We start from the raw sequence: 17,809 nt of genomic DNA, 5'->3' as shown, positions 1-17,809 counted from the left end.
AAGCACAATACACTTTTCAAATGCAAAATACAATGCTTATTTGGGATATTTAGGGAATGAGTTATTTTGGAGTTTACTGAGAATTATTGAACTTTTTAAACTTTAAATTTTTAGATACTGATTAGAAAGTTCTAAAACCTACTGAACGCTTCTTTCCTGCCTGTAAACACTACCATCACAGATAGAACCCCAGACAGAGTAAATACCAGCCATGTTCCCTCCATCCTGCTGTCCAGCCTGTGTGTACTGGCACTGTCAGAGGTACTGCACCTTATCACAGAGGCACTGCTAGGGGCACATGGGGCAGCTGAGCTTCTGCAGACCCATCGAGCACAATTCCCAGCCTCTGATTTTGCCTCTCATCTGCTCCTGCCTACAGCGATCATAGATGTGCCCTCCAGGTGTAGATTTTCACATAGGCCCTTGGCTCAGCCAGGGTGTTCGGTTCTTGACTGATATTTCACCCATGTTCGCTCTGTACTGGGTAGTCACGCCAGGTAGTTGACTTTGGAGTCCCTGTTACATGGTCATGGAATCCAACTCACCCTCATATTGCTGGGTTGTCACTGATAAAGAAGTCCATCAGATGCAAGGCCTGGAGCAGAACAAGTGTGCCTTCAGCTTTGCACATACTGCCTTCAAAGTGTTCTTTATGCACACGTTCACATACAAAACATCCTCCCCACCCCCACGTACACACCCATGGTAGATATGCTGTGTGCATGCATGTGCTCTTCAACAAACATTTACTCATGCCTAACAATCGCTGTCCATGGAAGCTGCAGTCAAGAAATCAAACCGTGTATTACACTGAGCAAATCTGCTGAAAAAGACCTCTTTAATTAAACTTTCAAAAAGCAAAGATGTCACTTAGATGACTAAGATGCACCTGACCCAAGCCAAGGTCTTTTCAATCCCCTCATATGCATGTGAAAGCTGGACAATGAAAAAGGAAGACAGAAGAATTGATGCCTTTAAATTGTGGCATTGGTGAAGAACATTGAATATACTGTAGACTGCCAAAAGAACAAACAAATCTCTTAGAATAAATACAACCAGAATGCTCCTTAGAGGCGAGGATGGCGAGACTTCGTCTTCCTTACTTTGGACACGTCATTAGGAAAGGACAATCACTAAACAAAGACATCAGGTTTGGTAAAGAAGAAGGTCAACAAAAATGAGATGGATTGACACAATAGCCAGAACAATGGAGTCAAACATACCGAACATACCATCATGAAGTTGGAGCAGGACCAGCAACGTTTTGTTCTGTTATACATTAAGTCGCCATGAGTTGGAGCCAACTTGATGGCAGCTAACAACAACATCTTCACTGGCATTATATGAAGGTCCACAGGGCTGATATATCATTCGCCCCTCCCCCTTTCCATCTTCAAATAGCCATCCGTTCATTCTTGGGCTACAGTATTGAAGAACACGTTCACTTCACCATTGTTTCCCCACATATTGCCTCCTCTGCAGTCCTGGAACCACCTGCTCTCCACTCTGTCCCACTAGTCATCATTTCCACAATCTCCACCTTCCACCACCTAACACTATTTTCACCTGGGGCTCCCAATGTTTCTGTATTCGATTACCAACAGTGGCCCCCACTCCTATGGTGCTGTTTCTCTTCCATCCGCCATCGTCTGTTGCTGCTCCCACACTTCTCAACTTCACATGAAAAGGGTGGCCTTTTAGAGTTATCACCAGCCACTCCCTGCTCCTATCTATAGAAGTACTGGGACTGCAAATCTCAGTAGTCTTCAACTCCTTCAGCTTACTAGGTGCTTTGGGACTGTTTCTGTACTACCAAAGAAGTTTTGGAGATTTCTTCTGGCTACAGCTAGACTACGAGCCTAAGAGTTCCAAAATATTGGATCCCAGATAAGTAAGGCACCATTGTCAACGTATACTATTCGGGTAAAGAAAAAACAAATGCAATCAGCCAACAATAACTTCAGGAACCGAACTATGGATTCCTATTTACACCCAAGAGCCACTTTCCAGGGAGAATAATGCAAGTAAAAGTGCCCCGAAATAAGACCTCTACTGTACAAATGCACCATATATATTCTTTGATATATATATGTATCATATATATATTTATATCTATATATATATGTAATCTATCATATATATATATTATATACATCATCTATCCAGAAGGCACACCAAGGGGTAAATGGGGGCAGGTGTCCAGGCTCCCGGTTCTGGAGACCAGAACTATGAAGACACCTATAAGCCAAGACTTGACTCCCTCCACCAACAGATGACACAAATTCTGAAGATATCAATCAAGTAAAGAAGTATTTCTGGGAGCAGGAAGCCACTTCCACTTTTCACCCCAGACCAAACTCACCTCTCAGAGGTCACAGAGCGAACACTCTGTGCACAGCTTGGGAGCAACTGTCACTGTTTCCAGACCACTTTTTAAGGACCAGTGAGGCTCCGAAGGAGACATGTTTGAACCCTAAATGCGCCTTATAAATGGCTCTTTCATTTTTCATGTAGGTAAGTACAAGTGCTGCAATAACTTAGGCCCTGAAACTTATCTGGCCATTGTTCAAAGTGAGATGACATGGAGCTCTTTTACCCTGACTCTGAAAAGCAACTAGTCTATTTACCCAGCAGTTTGAGCACAGTGTGCTAGATGCGCAAAGAGAAAGGAAGGTCTTGGCGATTGATTTTCTGGACAGGCCCCAATTTACAGAGATATAGCAGGAAAAACAAGCTGACCCGGCTGTGTAATCAGCTGGGACAACAAAGAAAGCTCGTGTCAGATATGAGAATGCTTCAGGAAACTCAAGTCAAAACATTCCGCTGTGGTAGCACTAGATCAACACTCGATAGGCTTAAAGTTACTTAGAAGTAATTTTGGAAAAATGAGCATCTTTGTCCTTCAGGGAGGTTTTTTTTTTAAAAAAAAATACCAGCCACAGGCCCCTGTACGCATGTCTGGACAACTTTTAAATGCTATCTGATGATGGAAAATACTAAATCATCCTAATTTCTCATCTAATTTGAAATGTACCTTAAAGTACATGAAGTCTACTTGAAATAAAAAGCCTTTAGAAATACAAAGAAGCATTAAGATGAGCCCACAAAATGATTCTATCATATGTGGCCTCTGACAATTGAGAACGCAAGGCTTAAGGCCCCATTGACAGATACTCAGTAGATACTTCTTTTGTAAAGTGTGATTAGTAATACATTTTGCTTCTGAGACTGAAGCACTGACTTTTAAAAAGCCTGAATTCCACAATAACTAAGAAGGTCAATTCTCATAAATGCGTGTGTACATGTGTAAATATATTTTTGTATGTACATACAAAGGAGCCCTGGTGGTGCAGTGGTTAAGTGCTAGGCTGCAAACCAAAAGGTCGTGGTTCAAACCAACCAGCCACTCCATGGGAGAAAGATGTGGCAGTCTGTTTCTGTAAAGATTACAGCCTTGGAAACCCTATGGAGCAGTTCTACTCTGTCCTATAGGGTCGCTATGAGGAATCGACTCGCGGCAATGGTTCTTGTTGTTTTTTAAATGTACATACAAAAAAACAAAAACCCACTCATGACACAGCAGAAAACCAAACAAAACCAAACCCCTAAATCTCCTAAGGATTCCAAAGCAATCAACCTAGTATTTTCAGACACCAGAGCAGGCTGTTTGGGTTCCTCCAGCTGAGTCAGTCTTCAAATGAACAGACTTGAAAGTTACTCAAATAAAAAGGATCAAAAGAAGAAATCATCTATTTTATGGCCTCACACAAAGTGCCATGGTAGCCACAAAGATGACAATATTGAAGTTTAAATACTAAATGAAAGCAAGAATAATGCCCAATACACTGGAGCAGGAGCTACCTGTCCCTGTGTATACAAAGCCATTACTGTACTCTCTACACCCAGAAAAACAGAACCCAAAAATTGCATGGTGATTTGAAGCATTTTAAGAAACAAACAGGAAATCTACTTTTTAAAAATCCACCCCTAATTAAAGCAATACATAACTACCAGCAGGTTAAATAACAAGATAATGATAATGTTATCTACTATTTAATTGTGTTTATCAAATGCCAGGAGTCATGCTTTAACTAAAAGGATGTTACCACACATAGTCTCACAGCAATCCTGCAACTAGGTTCAGTTATAGTCCCTTTTATATATGAGGAAACCAAGGCTTGTGTAGGTTCTATTTCTAAGAAATCAAACCCAGATTTGTCTAGCTCCAAAGCTTATACTCTTAGTTGCTATACTTTACTGCCTCTTAACATATTTAAGAAGGTGCTCTGGTGGCGCAATGGGTAAAGCATTTCGCTGCTAACCAAAAGGTCTGTGGTTAGAACTCACCAGCCACTCTGTGGGAGAAAAGACCTGGCAATCTGCTCCTGTAAAGGCTGCTGTTGTTGCTGTTAGGTGCTGTCCAGTCCCTTCTGACTCAAAGCAACCCCACACACAACAGAACAAAACACTGCCCTGTCCTGTACCATCCTCACAATCATTGCTATGTTTGAGCCCATTGTTGCAGCCACTGTGTCAATCCATCTCGTTGAGGGTCTTCCTCTTTTTCACTGACCCTCTACTTTACCATGTATGATGTCTTTCTCCAGGGATTGGTCCCTCCTGATAACATGCCCAAAGTATGTAAGACAAAGAGGAGCATTCTGGCTGTACTTCTTCCAAGACAGATTTGTTCGTTCTTGGATGATTACAGACTAGGAAATCCTATGAGGCAGTTCTACCCTGTCCTATAGAGTCACTATGAGTCAGAATGGACTCGATGGCACACAACAACAAACATTTAAGGAGTGTGATTAGTATGAAAAGAGATGAGATTATCTGGAGTAATAAAAGCTTGTTATTAGGGAGGTGGGCCTAATGGCTCAGATAACAGACTTTCATGTCCAAAAAATATCTGGTTTAAAATCCCTACCATGACATATACTAGCTGTGTGACCTTGGCCAAGTTACCTAACATCATTGTGATTCAGATCTTTCATCTGTAATGTATGGGTAACAATATCCACTGCACTGGTTTGTGCTTGAGATGAAATAATATGATATATATAAAGTCCTCAGCACAGGCCTAGAATATAACAAACACTAAGTAAACAGTTACTATTACCATCATAAAGAACAGAACACAAAGACCTAATCTTGAAATGTGATGCAGAAGATATCTCTAACTTCTAGAATTCCAAGGACTCCACTAGGAGTCCCTGGGTGGTAACTGAAAGGTTGGGGGTTAAAGTTTACCCACAAGCTCTTCAGAAGAAAGGCCTAGCAATTTAATTCTAGAAAATCAGCCACTGAAAACCCTATGGAGCATAGTTCTACTCTGACACACACGTGGTTGCCGTGAGCTGGAATCGACTCAACGGCAACTGGTAAAGTTCAGGACACTAAGAAATCTCTCTGGCCCTGGCCTCATTATGTTTGGATTGCAAGGTGTACATGTTATTGAACTAAGACACACCTAGAACTCCTTATGTAATTATGACAAGCTTCTTACATGACTCTGCTTATTCTATCCTAGGGGGCATATCATGAATTAAATTGTGTTCCCCAAAAATATCTGTTAATTCAGCTAGTCCATGATTCCCAGTATTGTGTGATTGTCCACCATTTTGTTATCTGATGTGATTTTCCTATGTGTTACAAATCCTACCTCTATGATGTTAATGAGGTGGGATTAGCGGCAGTTATGTTAATGAGGCAGGATTCAATCTACATGATTAGGTTGTGCCTTAAATCAATCTTTTTTGAGATATAAAAGAGAGAAGTAAGCCGAGAGACGGGGACCTTCTACCACCAAGAAAGCATGCCAGGAGCAGAGCGTGTCCTTTGGACCTGGGGTTCTGGCGCTGAGACGCTCCTAGTCCTGGGGAAGATTGATGACAAGGACTTTCCTCCAGAGCCGACAGAGAGAGAAAGCCTTCCCCTGGAGCTGGCACCCTGAATTCGGGCTTGCAGCCTCCTTAACTGTGAGAGAATAAATTTCTGTTTGTTAAAGCCATCCACTTTGGTATTTCTGTTATAGCAGCACTGGATAACTAGGACAGGGCATAACAATATGCTCACAGCTTTATAATCACTTTGAAAAGACAGAGCCCCAGATAACTATTCCAATCTTGGAAGTAACGATCAGTGGTTGATGTCCTTATATTAACGTGCCTTGGCACCCTCCCACACTGCTGGCAGGAGTATAAATGGCTATCTTTCTGGAAGGCAATCGGATTAGAGATACTAAGACTTAAATACACACGTTCTTTGACTCAGCATATCTACTTCTAAAAAATTATCGTAAGGTGATAATTAAGGGAATGTACAAAGATTTTGCTTGGAGGATATTCATCTAAGGTTGTTCAAAATTCAGTAACATTACAGGAGAAAAGACCCTAGGTTTTCAACAGCAGCATATCAGTTATATAAATTATGTTACATACACAGTGAAATATTATTCACCTATTAAAACTGACACTATAGCATTACATTTTATTGATATGGAGAAGTATTTTCAAATATATTACATGAAAATTCCATTTTTATTTGCTTCTAAATATACATAAATGCTTTGAAAAAAATCTTTTTGATTCTACATTACATATAGATGGGTATATATACGTATATAAGGAACTCTACTGGTGCAATGGGTAAGTGCTCAGGTGCTAACTGAAAGGTTGGTGGTTCAAACCCACGAGCAGCTCTGTGGGAGAAAAGATCTGGCAATCTGCTCCCGTAAAGATTACAGCTTAGGAAACCCTATGGGGCTGTTCTACTCTGTCATATAGGGTCGCTGTGAGTTGGAATTGACTCAACGGCACAAACAACAATACATATATATGTATGTATACTTTCTATATTTTCTAATTTTCTGCAATGAACATGTATTGCTTAAAGAGGCAAGTTTTTGTTTTGTTTTCAGTGCTGTGTTCCCAAGGATACAAGAATAATTCTTGAGATACACAAACCAAGAAAGGATTATAAAAGGATTATAAAAATACCTATCAGCTTCCACAGTGTGTCCATACCTCATATGGAAGATATCTAAATTACCCAACATTTTCTCCATCTACGGTAGAGAAATAACAGGGGCAGAACCAATTAGCAATCTGTAATTAAACTCTGGGTCTTACCAGCTGCTGACTAAAAAAATGTTTAATCATAAAAGCCAGCATGGTGCTGCTTAAAAAGTACTGGGCTGGGAGCGGGAGACCTGGGAACTTGGTCCCTGTTCTACCACTAACTAGCTGTAACTAGCAACGGGAACTTGGGCAATTCACTTTGCCTTTATATCCTATTAAAGTAGAGAGTTAGACAAGATGATGGCTGATGTATCTTCCAGCTCTGAAACTGAATTATCATCTAGGCCTGGAGGAGATTCTGGAATGGTAAAGAAAAAGAAAACTAAAAGGGCAGCTAAATCAAAGGCACTGTTGAAGGCGGTGTTATCAGTGAGTGTCCATCAAACACATATTCTCCACCCTATGTCCTTTGTAAGTCCTGTCTGAAGGTCAGATGTATCTAGAGGAAACTGTCAGCTCCTCCTTTCTCTCTCAACTTCTAATTCTTCTCCTCAGCTGTCCCAGAGCTCCTCTCACTAGACAATGTCCTTAGAATTATCTGCCTTTCAGTGTGTCTATATTCCCACTCCTTCTTACTGTCCGATGATCCTTCAAATTCTTCTAATGTGGAGAAGGTCAAATGGATTGGCTTCTACCTTCACCCACTGAAGGCTATGGAGGAAAAAGGATGGGGCTGTCTCCTGCATCTTGGGCCACAAAGTCCAAAACACAGCTTTTGGGGACAAAACTGCACGTGCTTAGTTCCCTGCTGGGAGCTCTGCCTGCAAAATAGTCAGTTGACTGGTAGCGGAGAGAGGCAGAATTGGAGTAAAACCAGCTCCACAAAGTTGGCTGGACAAATACTTTTATGTTCTTAGAGATGCTGAAAAGTATGATTTACTGTACCAACCACTGAACAAAATGCTTTTCTATACACTAGAATTCCTAGCACACTGGCATGTCAATCAAAGAGAACGGAGACTACATTCTGGTTACTCGTGAAAAGAAAGAGTCATCACTTAAAAGATTTTTAGCTTCCTTTATCAACTAAAGCTCTTGATGTGAAGGAAATGTAAAAAAAATTTCAGTTTCTGGATACAGAGTTATTAAGAGATAATAAAAAGAAGTATATGGAAATACCACCACCCATCTGTCAGTTTGTTGCACTGCTTCTGTGTTGTCATGATGCTGGAAGCTGTGCCACTGGTATTTCAAATATCAACAGGTTCACCCATGGTGGACAGGTTTCGGCAGAGCTTCCAGACTAAGACAACCAGGAGAAAAGGGCTGGTGATCTATTTCAGAAAATCAGCCAGTGGAAACCTTATGGATCACAACTGAACACTGTCCAACTCACTTGCTTTGGACATGTCATGAGGAGGGATCAACTGCTAAAGGAGAACACAGTGTTTGGGGAAGTAGAGGGCCAGAAAGGGCAAGGGAGATGGACTGGCACAATATCCACAATGATGGACTTGAACATGCCAGCAATTGTGAGGATAACAGGACTGGGAACTATTTCGTTCTGTTGTACATAGGGTCGCCATGAGTCAGAGTTGAACCTACAGCAGCTATCTATCTCTGTATGGAAATAATGTCTCACCAAGTAACTCTTTTCAAATTACCAAAGGCCAGGTGGTTATTATATTGACAGTGAGTTAGACTAGGTCAGAAAGATTCCTCTTGCCTGGTTCCATGTAGTTCAAGTCTACTGTAAACCACACAACTGGGATTTAGTTCTAAGACTACTGATGTTCTATATAAAGTGGTCTGTGTCAAGGCACTGAGGGTAGATGCTTCCTTTAATTCAATTTACACTTGCTGAAGACTCCCAAGACACGTGACACATGGCAAGGTTTTATAACCCCATAGATTCTACAGGGCAGTGTTTTAGACTCACACACTTTTCTGCTGAAGTTTCTCTTAAAGCAACAATTCGTGAAATTTAAGCAAATTAAAAAGCTTTCAACATATAGTCCCAACAAATACCAAATGTTACTTTATGAAACATAACACTAAAAATACAAACAGAAAATTCAGCATACCAAAGAAATACTTTTAAGGTAGCAGCTTCAGCTCTTAAAATTTTCTCATGAAAGGGAGTAAGCAATTTGGATTTTAAATGGAAATCGATGAGAAAGAACAATTAATGGGTGAATGGGAACTTCACAAGGGTTGTCACTTCCGTGGAGTCTTCCAAGAGGAAATTCTGGAGCTGCCTCAATGGGTAATCAATATATACAAAAGCTAAAACCATTCTAGGTTTATTATAATGAGATCATGCAGTTGTGACAGGTATTACTTACTGGGGAAATGAAAGTACATCGTTTTGTGGTATAAGTTATTGCCATTAGCATTTACAGACTAGTTTTCCTTAGCTTTGGCTCGGCAAATAATTTAGGAATAATTCTATCCCACACAAGTATTCACACTGGATCATTGCTTCATGGAATGGCAAACCCCCCAAAACAGACTGAGAAGTAGCAATGTCAGGTAATGGAATACATAAAAGGTTAGGACTGAGAGGGCTAGAAAAAGGCGCAAACCAGCTCCTGACATCACCTCTACCTGAGAAGGCCAGGAGCCTAGAGTGCTGTAATGAGAGATTCCAGGACTCAGAAGAACGCCTGCCTCCAAAGGATAGCAAAGAACCCAACTGGCGGAATTTCTGAAGGTCAGTGAGAATGAACCGAAAATGCCCTTTCCACACCCTCATTAAGTTGAGTGGTTTAGTGACTGTGCTTGGTTTTTAATTTCCTGCCTTTTGAGTTCTTCACTTGCTAGCGGCAATGTCTATCTTAGCACTTGCACAGTAAGGATCAGCATGAATCTACTCCCCAGAATGTGGAGATCGGTCCACTCCTCACATTCCCACTTCTCCTCATCGCCAACTGCCCCTGAGGCACTCTCTCTTTCTGACCCTAGCCACCTGGAGCTAGGTCAGAGCTCACAAGTTAAAAGGACACTGTCCTTCTGACAGACAAATAGGCAGACGCCAGGCACAAGTTTGAGGAGTCCACATGACACCCCAATCTTCTGACTGACTAGCCACAAATTTGGGGATAGTTTCCCACTACTTCAGGATGCCAGCCACAAGCTTGGGAGTCCACATGGCACCCTTACTTTCTGACCTGCTGGCTCCCACTGCTCCTCTGGGCTGGACAATCTACTGGAATGACTCACAGAATTCATGGAGAGTATACCCAACACTCATGACGCCAGATTTATTATAACCAAAAAGGATACAAGTGAAGAGACACATATGGTGAGATCTGGGAGGGTTCCCAGTGTGGAGCTTCCATGTCCCCACGGATATGCTACCCTCCTGAGAGCCAACGTTCTTGTCAGCCAGGAAGCTCTTGAGCCTCCTTGTTCAGGGCTTTCACTGGTCAGTCCTGCATGATAGGCTAAATTATGCCTCCTGAGGCTAGTTGATATCACCTCCCGGGTTAGTGTTTTCTGGTCCGGCCAGCCCCCACTCACCAGTACAAATCCTGAGGTATAGCCTGGACATCTCAGACCAAGGCACCCCAACTACTCCAAGGATTATTTCTTTGCAGAAGGACAAAGGTCACCTTTCTTAGGTCCTTTACCTCACAGCACTATTCTAGATTGTTTGCCAACTAAATGTGACACTTTCCCTTAACCAACTATCACAGGGAACTTTATTGTCTACAGTAGCTATTAAGTCAATTCCTTCTGTACTGAATGAATCTGCAGAGATGGCTGGAAAGCTGTTTTATACTAGCCCGGTGTCATGGATTGAATAGTGTCCCCCAAAAATATGTGTCAAATTGGCTAGGCCATGATTCCCAGTATTGTGCGGCTGTCCTCCATTTTGTGATCTGATGTAATTTTCCTATTTGTTGTAAATCCTAATCTCTGCCTATGGTTAATGAGGCAAGATTAGGTTATGTTAAAGACGATTAGGGTGGGATGAAACATCCTTACTCAGGTCACAGCCCTGATCCGATGTAAAGGAAGTTTCCCTGATGTGTGGCCTATATCACCTTTCATCTTACAAGAGATAAAAGAAGAGAGAAGCAGGCAGAGAGATAGGGACCTGAAGCCACCAAGAAAGAAGTGCCAAGAGTAGATTGTGTCCTTTGGACCCAAGGTCCCTGCGCTGAAATCTCCTAGACTAGGGGAAGATTGATGATAAGGACCTTCCCCCTAGAACTGACAGAGAGAAAGCCTTCCCTGGGAGCTGGTGTCCTGAATTTGGACTTCTAGCCTCCTAGACTGTTAGAGAATATATTTCTGTTAGAGCAGTACTAGATAACTAAGACATCGGCTTACACTGGTAAGTCTGTCCTCTTCGGTGTCTCGGCTTCCCTCTTCCTTTATCCTTTCTCCCCTTCCTCTCACCCCAGTCCCTATCCTTCACTCCTAGTTGGTTTCCTCCATGCCCTAAACTCCGATACCTTTCATTCATTCACAGGAATATGTAAACGACTGATATATTCAATTCTTTCTCATGGGGCTGTTTGCATCTTAACTAGAGTAAGTTTAAAGGGATACAGCTATTAGATTTGGGGTACTACTAAATCATCAAAGGAGCACTTCTCATTTCTAGCAGCCTGAAATCATACTCAGAAAAACTACCCCTATCTATGTTCAAGGCCAGTCCAGATTCCTGTATTTAGTTGGGTGCCCAGTAATCAAATGGAACTATACTGTACTTGTTCACACTGGGCTAAAATTGACTATTGTGTCCTCACTAGACTGTGAGTTTCTCAAGAGCAGAGACTGAACTTAATTATCTTTATACCTTTAGATCCTAGCATAGCAGTTCTTACCAAGTGGAGATCCATTTTTTAAATGAATAAAGTCAACTGAAGGAAATCCCAGTGGCCAAAGTTGGATCAATTTGAGCAACAAAATAAAGTAGTATTGAGTTATAACCCAAAGTATAAAATAAATATCTTGTATAAAGAAATAATTGAATAAATTAAGAAATGGAGGAGAAGAGACAAATTACTCATGCAGAGAAATTCCAAATAAATTATGTAGATACCCCTTCTCAAAGAGGAGGTGCAAAACTCCCCTCTCCTTAAGTGTAGGCAACTCATGGTGACTTCTATCCAGAGAGTATAGTATAGAAAGGAGGAGAGAAGAGTAACTTTACACTGGAGAAATCTGACAAGCACCACTTCAGCCAGATGATCAGGGGGCACACCATCAACAGTCAAAAACCATGTTGATACTACACGCCTTTGACATGACGTGATGAAAATTACAATTTACTTCTGTGATCTTCCTACCCAAAATCCGAAATTCTAGTCTAATCCTGAGGAAGAATATCAGAGAAATCCCAGTTGAGGGGCATTTACAATGTATCTGATCAGTACTCCTCAAAACTATCAAGGTCACCAAAAACAAGCAGAGTCTGAGAAACTGCCACAGTCTAGGAGCCTAAGGAGACATGGCGACTAAATGTAATGTAATTATGTAAAAACTAAGGAAATCTGAATAAACCTGGACTTTACCTAACAATGTTGTATCAATATCGGTTCATTAATTCCAACAAATGCCCTATACTGTTCTAAGATGTTAATAATAGGAAAGACTGGGTGCAGGATTGGGGGTATATGGGAACTCTCTGTACTGTTTGAGTTTTCTGTAACTTTAAAGCTGTTCTAAAAAATAAAGTCTGTTATTTAAATAAATAAATAAATAAGTGGAGGGAAAAAAAGGATGAAGTCCCCCATGCCTTTGCTCCTTGCTTTCTCCTCAGGTTATTTTAAAAGTCCTATGCAAACAAGTAACTGAAAAAAGCCTTGGCAACTGTATTAGGAGTGCATGTGAGAGAGCCAACAGTAGCCGATTAGTTCACCACCATTTTAAACACAGCACGCCATTGCAGATCTAGAAGGAATAAACACTCTTTACTCAATAAGAAGTACAGTGCTAGGATATAACAAGTATTACTTAGTACACCCAAGTATTCCATGTGCTCCTCTTCATTTCCCAGCTTCCTTTGAGGTTAGGCTGGGGCCATGTGACTAGTTCTAGCCAATGGGCTGTGAATGAAAGTGATGTGTGACCCATCTGGGCCCCACCCTCCCACTCTTCCCTCGTAAGTTGACTTTGGAGGCCTTGTGTTCCAGATGGTGTCACTGCAGATGAAGGAGGCTACAAGATCCCAATAAGACTTCACCAAAATGGGAAAGAAACCTTTGTAACCTTTGTCTTATGCCACTGAGAGTTCACATTCATCTGTTGAAAGAGCTCAAATTAATTACCCTAGCATACCAAATTACTGCACTCCACGGGAAAATGTGGGCTTCTCTTCTGACAGAAAGTTGTTAATCATAATATTTCTCTGTGATTTCGTGTATTTCAGAATACCAGTACTTACCGCAGGCAATGGTCCAGTAGACCAGAGAGTCGGGGGTCTGGTACAGGATCCGGTAGGGAGCGACTCTGGCACTGGAGTCCAACACAACGTCGAGGGTGCCCACCAGGAGGCCTGCAGAAAAGGGAGAGACAGGAAGGATTTTCTTAGTGCCTCCAAAATTCCCGCAGGTAGTGTGACCACACCCCTTGTGTTAGACTTCCCAAGAACTCTGCCTCCCACTGCACTTCCCCTCAACAAACGTTCCTCTTTCACACAATGATGCCGGCTCTATACTACGTACTCCAAAAACCTCCAAGAGGAACTGCACAAGCTGAAAAACAATCCATCTCAGTTCTGGTCTCAAAAATAATGGAAGGATAACAAAGTTCCTAGTAGCCCTGGTGGCTCAAGAGTTAAGATTGGTAGTTTGAACCACCCAGCGGCTCCACAGGAGAAAGGCCTGGCAATCCGCTCTCTAACCAAACTCGTTCACATGGACCAAGTCGAGGCAATTCTGATTGTTTAGTAAATGAGCTTAGCAATTTATTTGTGAGAAATACAAATGCCTTGTAGATCAACACTCACTTAAGAAGAGTCAGTGTCTCCTTTTTCCAGAAGGAAAGTTGTTGACAAGGAAAAGGAAGTTAAGAGCGGAAGGCAGCTTGGTGATCAAAGCTGGAAGTTGCTTCTAAGGAGAAGTCTTCCCGGGCTGACCAGATGAGCTTCTCAGATGACATGATGATGTCACTCCAGTGTTGCAGGAGATGCATGGCCCTGTTTCTCAATCAGCAATCCTTTTTGGTATTCCAAGCTGAGCTTTTAGGTAGAGTAGTAATAGCGAAGTGGTTCTGACAGGTACATACTGGGAGCCTCATCAATGAAAATTTCTTCTAACAACCTTTCATCCAATGGTCTCCCCTCCAGGAAAATGTGCGTCCTTTAACCACACTGAGCTGGGATTGGGCGCCAAAATTTTTCTACACTAATCTAACAAAAAAAAAAAAAAAGAGCCCTGGTGGCGAAGTGGTTAAGAGCTCAGGCTGCTAACCAAAATGTCAGCAGTTCGAATCCACCAGCCGCTCCTTGGAAACCCTTTGGGGTAGTTTTACTCTGTCCTATAGGGTCGCTATGACTTGGAATCAACTTGACGGCACACGACAACAGTCTAAAATAACACACACACACACAATTTTCAAGGTCTAAAAAACTAGATCCCTACTTGCAGCATGAATTCAAAATATCTGCATGAATTAAATGCCGATAATTACTCCAAACCCAGATGGAACCCCACATAGAGCAGGGCTTGAACTTGAAGGCCAATTAGAAACTCTGGCTAGTTGTACAATCTTATGGCAAGACACTTTTCTTCCCAAAGCCTTGGTTTTCTCCATGGCAAAATGGAGGTAATACCATTATCACAAGGTTGTTCTTGGAGAGTGATTACAAAAGGACTTAGAAGCAAGGAGGTGGCTGGACTGAGGTGTTAGGCAACCTGTCTAGAATCTGCCAAGACACATTTTATTTTATTTTTTATGTAGACTGCACATTTATTGCAGATGGCTTTGGAATGGAACTGATGGTGGCTGAGGTAAGGAGAGGCTAAAGCCCCAGCCTCCCTCCCTCTGCAGCTGATGCACACTGGAAAGCATCATGCTCAGTGCCTAACACATAGTCCCCTTTCTATGAAGCTCTGTTGAATCTCAACCACAGGGTCTTCTGAAATGGTCACCCCCAGTGTCTCTTGATGTGTTATCTTGTAATAATATCTTGAAGTTTAGTCCTGAGCCTGAATGGGCCATATGGAATCCACCACCACTACCAGTTGCCATCTAGTCAATTCTGATTCATGATGACCATCCGAATAACAACTTGATATGTGCAAGCACAATACCATTGAAATTCACTCTGCTCCACTCTGTATGTTAACGCTCTAGCAGTCTAAGGTCATAGAAAAAGCTATGATCTAATGGTTAAAAGAGCCCAGTTCTGGTTCTGTCTCCGTCACAACCAGTTCTGTAACCTGGGATAGGCTATTTAACTTCTCGGGGCTTTGATTTCCTTAGCTGTAAAGCAATAATAGCACCTGCCTTCCTGAACTAGGGTTATTACTCAAGAAGCCTGAGTGAGGTAAACCATGGGGAAGTACTACAGTTGCCCTTGGTCTCTGTCCAAGGGCAAGGAACCCATTTAGATTCACTCCAAACCACAGTGGCCATTAGCTGACCTAAACAAACTGAAAAAAAAAAAAAAAATTTCTCCTAAAGTGGAAATTAATTCATCTTTTTTGCTCTGGCTTGTGTGAAACACATTAAATATAAAGTTCTTAGAGCCTGCAGAAATTTTCAAGGGGTAAAGACCACACACATTGGCATTTTTTGTTTACTTAACTATGTCCATGATTAACTGCAAAGACCTAAAATTACTTTTCAATTTTCTGTACTGATGGAAAAGTATAGGAAAAGCATTAAACAGTGCTAGATGAGGAAACTAGATGTGCTTTCTATTAATACATGTTAACTAGAAATACAAATGCATCGGTCATGAGAACTGGACATCATAATACTCTCCCCTCTTCTCTTGAATCAAAAGAAGAAATAAAACGCCAAAAAAACTGGGAGTGTCACATATGTTGATCCAACATATATAAGTATAAACTTCAGCTGGGGGTTAGGGAGTTACCAACAGTTAAGTATTAGTCTACACGGTTTGTTGTTGTTGTAAGCTACCGTTGAGTTGACTCTGACCATGGCAACCTTAGGTACAACGGAACAAAATGTTCCCCGGTCCTGCATCATCCTTACAATCTCCAGCATGTTCAAGTCCACCATTGAGGCTACTATGCCATTCCATCTCACCGAGGGTCTCCCATGGCCTTACTGACCCTCTACTTCACCAAACATGATGTCTCCTCTAGTGATTAATCCCTCCTGATGATGTGTCCAAAGAAAGCGAATCAGACAATGTTCTGTTATGACCCTTAAGATTTTCACTGGCTAATTTTTAGAAGTAGATTGCCAGGCCTTTCTTCCTAGTCTGTCTTAGTCTAGAAGCTCTGCTGAAATCTGTCCACCATGGGTGATTCTGCAGGTATATGAAATACTAGTGGCATAGCTTCCAGCATCACAGAAAGAAACAAGCCACCACAGTAGAACAAACTGACAGATGGGTAGTAGTTGGAGTGAGGACTTCTGAGTAAATGCTACTCCACCAACCCTGAGTGTACGTTCACAACGGGTGCCACCAACTTCCACTAAGATTTAGAAGAAAACTAACAGATACCTATCACAGGGTTCATACTGAAATGTTTTAAAGTGAATTACAGACACTATAATACTGGGATACTGGTATGAGGTACCCCGGTGCAACAGTTAAACACTCGGCTGCTAACTGAAAGGTTAGCAGTTCAGACATACCTAGTGGCTCCAAGGGAGAAAGACCTGGTGATCTGCTCTCATAAACATTACAGCCTGGAAAACTCTATGGGGGCAGTTCTACTCTGTCACATGGGGTCGATATGAGTTGGAATGGACTGGTTGGCACCCAACAACAACAACATATTAGGTACATAGAAAAATAAAACATTTTTGTGAAAATTGTCTGAAAACTTAAGGCACTGGATACATAAATAAAAAGCAGTATTGTGAACTGACATATGCAGTTGGCCAGACAATTCAATAAATTCACTCTTTCCACATTAACTCAGAAGTGCTGAGAGCTCTCCTATCCATCTGGAATGCTGGGCTTCTCCATCCACTCTCGCCTCCCACCACTCTGAATGAGAAATTCCTTATTATTAAATGGCACCTCCTTGGCAAATCTTTCTAACTCTGCTTTCCCTCCTAATTTTGCTCTGGTGGTGCAATGGCAAAAGCGCTCAGCTTCTAACTGAAATGTTGGCGGTTCAAACCCACCAGCCACTCCACAGGAGAAAGGCATCTGCTTGCATAAAGATTTATAGCCTTGGACACCCTATGAGGCAGTTCTATTCTGTCCTATAGGACCCTTAGAACCTACACTTTGCTCGAAGCACAGGAAGTGCTGAATGCATGTTTGCTGAATGGACAAGTTGGATTTTTTTTTTAGTTGTGCTTTAAGTGAAAGTTTACAGTTCAAGTCAGTTTCTCATACAAAAATCTATACACACATTGCTACATGACCCTAGCTGCTCTCCCTATAACATGACAGCACACTCCTCCTTTCCACTACAGATTTCCCGTGTCCATTCAACCAGCTCCTGTCCCTTTTTGCCTTCTCATCTCGCCTCTGGACAAGAGATGCCCATTTAGTCTCATAGATCTACTTGAGCTAAGAAGAGAACTATTCACGAGTATCATTTTATGTCCTATAGTCCAGTTGATATTTGTCTGAAGAGCTGGTTTCAGGAATGGTTTCAGTTCTGGGCTAACAG

General features: G+C 41.7%; 1 protein-coding gene across 1 annotated transcript in view; it reads right to left on the bottom strand.

Annotated features, from left to right (window-relative positions):
- Positions 1 to 17,809, bottom strand: part of TBC1D9 (TBC1 domain family member 9) — a 149,384-nt gene that overhangs the window by 68,755 nt on the left and 62,820 nt on the right. Inside the window, exon 2 of the mRNA XM_004385471.2 lies at positions 13,423 to 13,533. Coding sequence (XP_004385528.1) covers positions 13,423 to 13,533 — 111 coding nt within the window. The remainder of the gene's footprint in view (positions 1 to 13,422; positions 13,534 to 17,809) is intronic.

This window comes from Trichechus manatus, unplaced genomic scaffold (assembly GCF_000243295.1).
Source record: "Trichechus manatus latirostris isolate Lorelei unplaced genomic scaffold, TriManLat1.0 scaffold00139, whole genome shotgun sequence".
NCBI lineage: Eukaryota > Metazoa > Chordata > Mammalia > Sirenia > Trichechidae > Trichechus > Trichechus manatus.
This window is presented reverse-complemented; position numbering and strand designations above follow the sequence as displayed.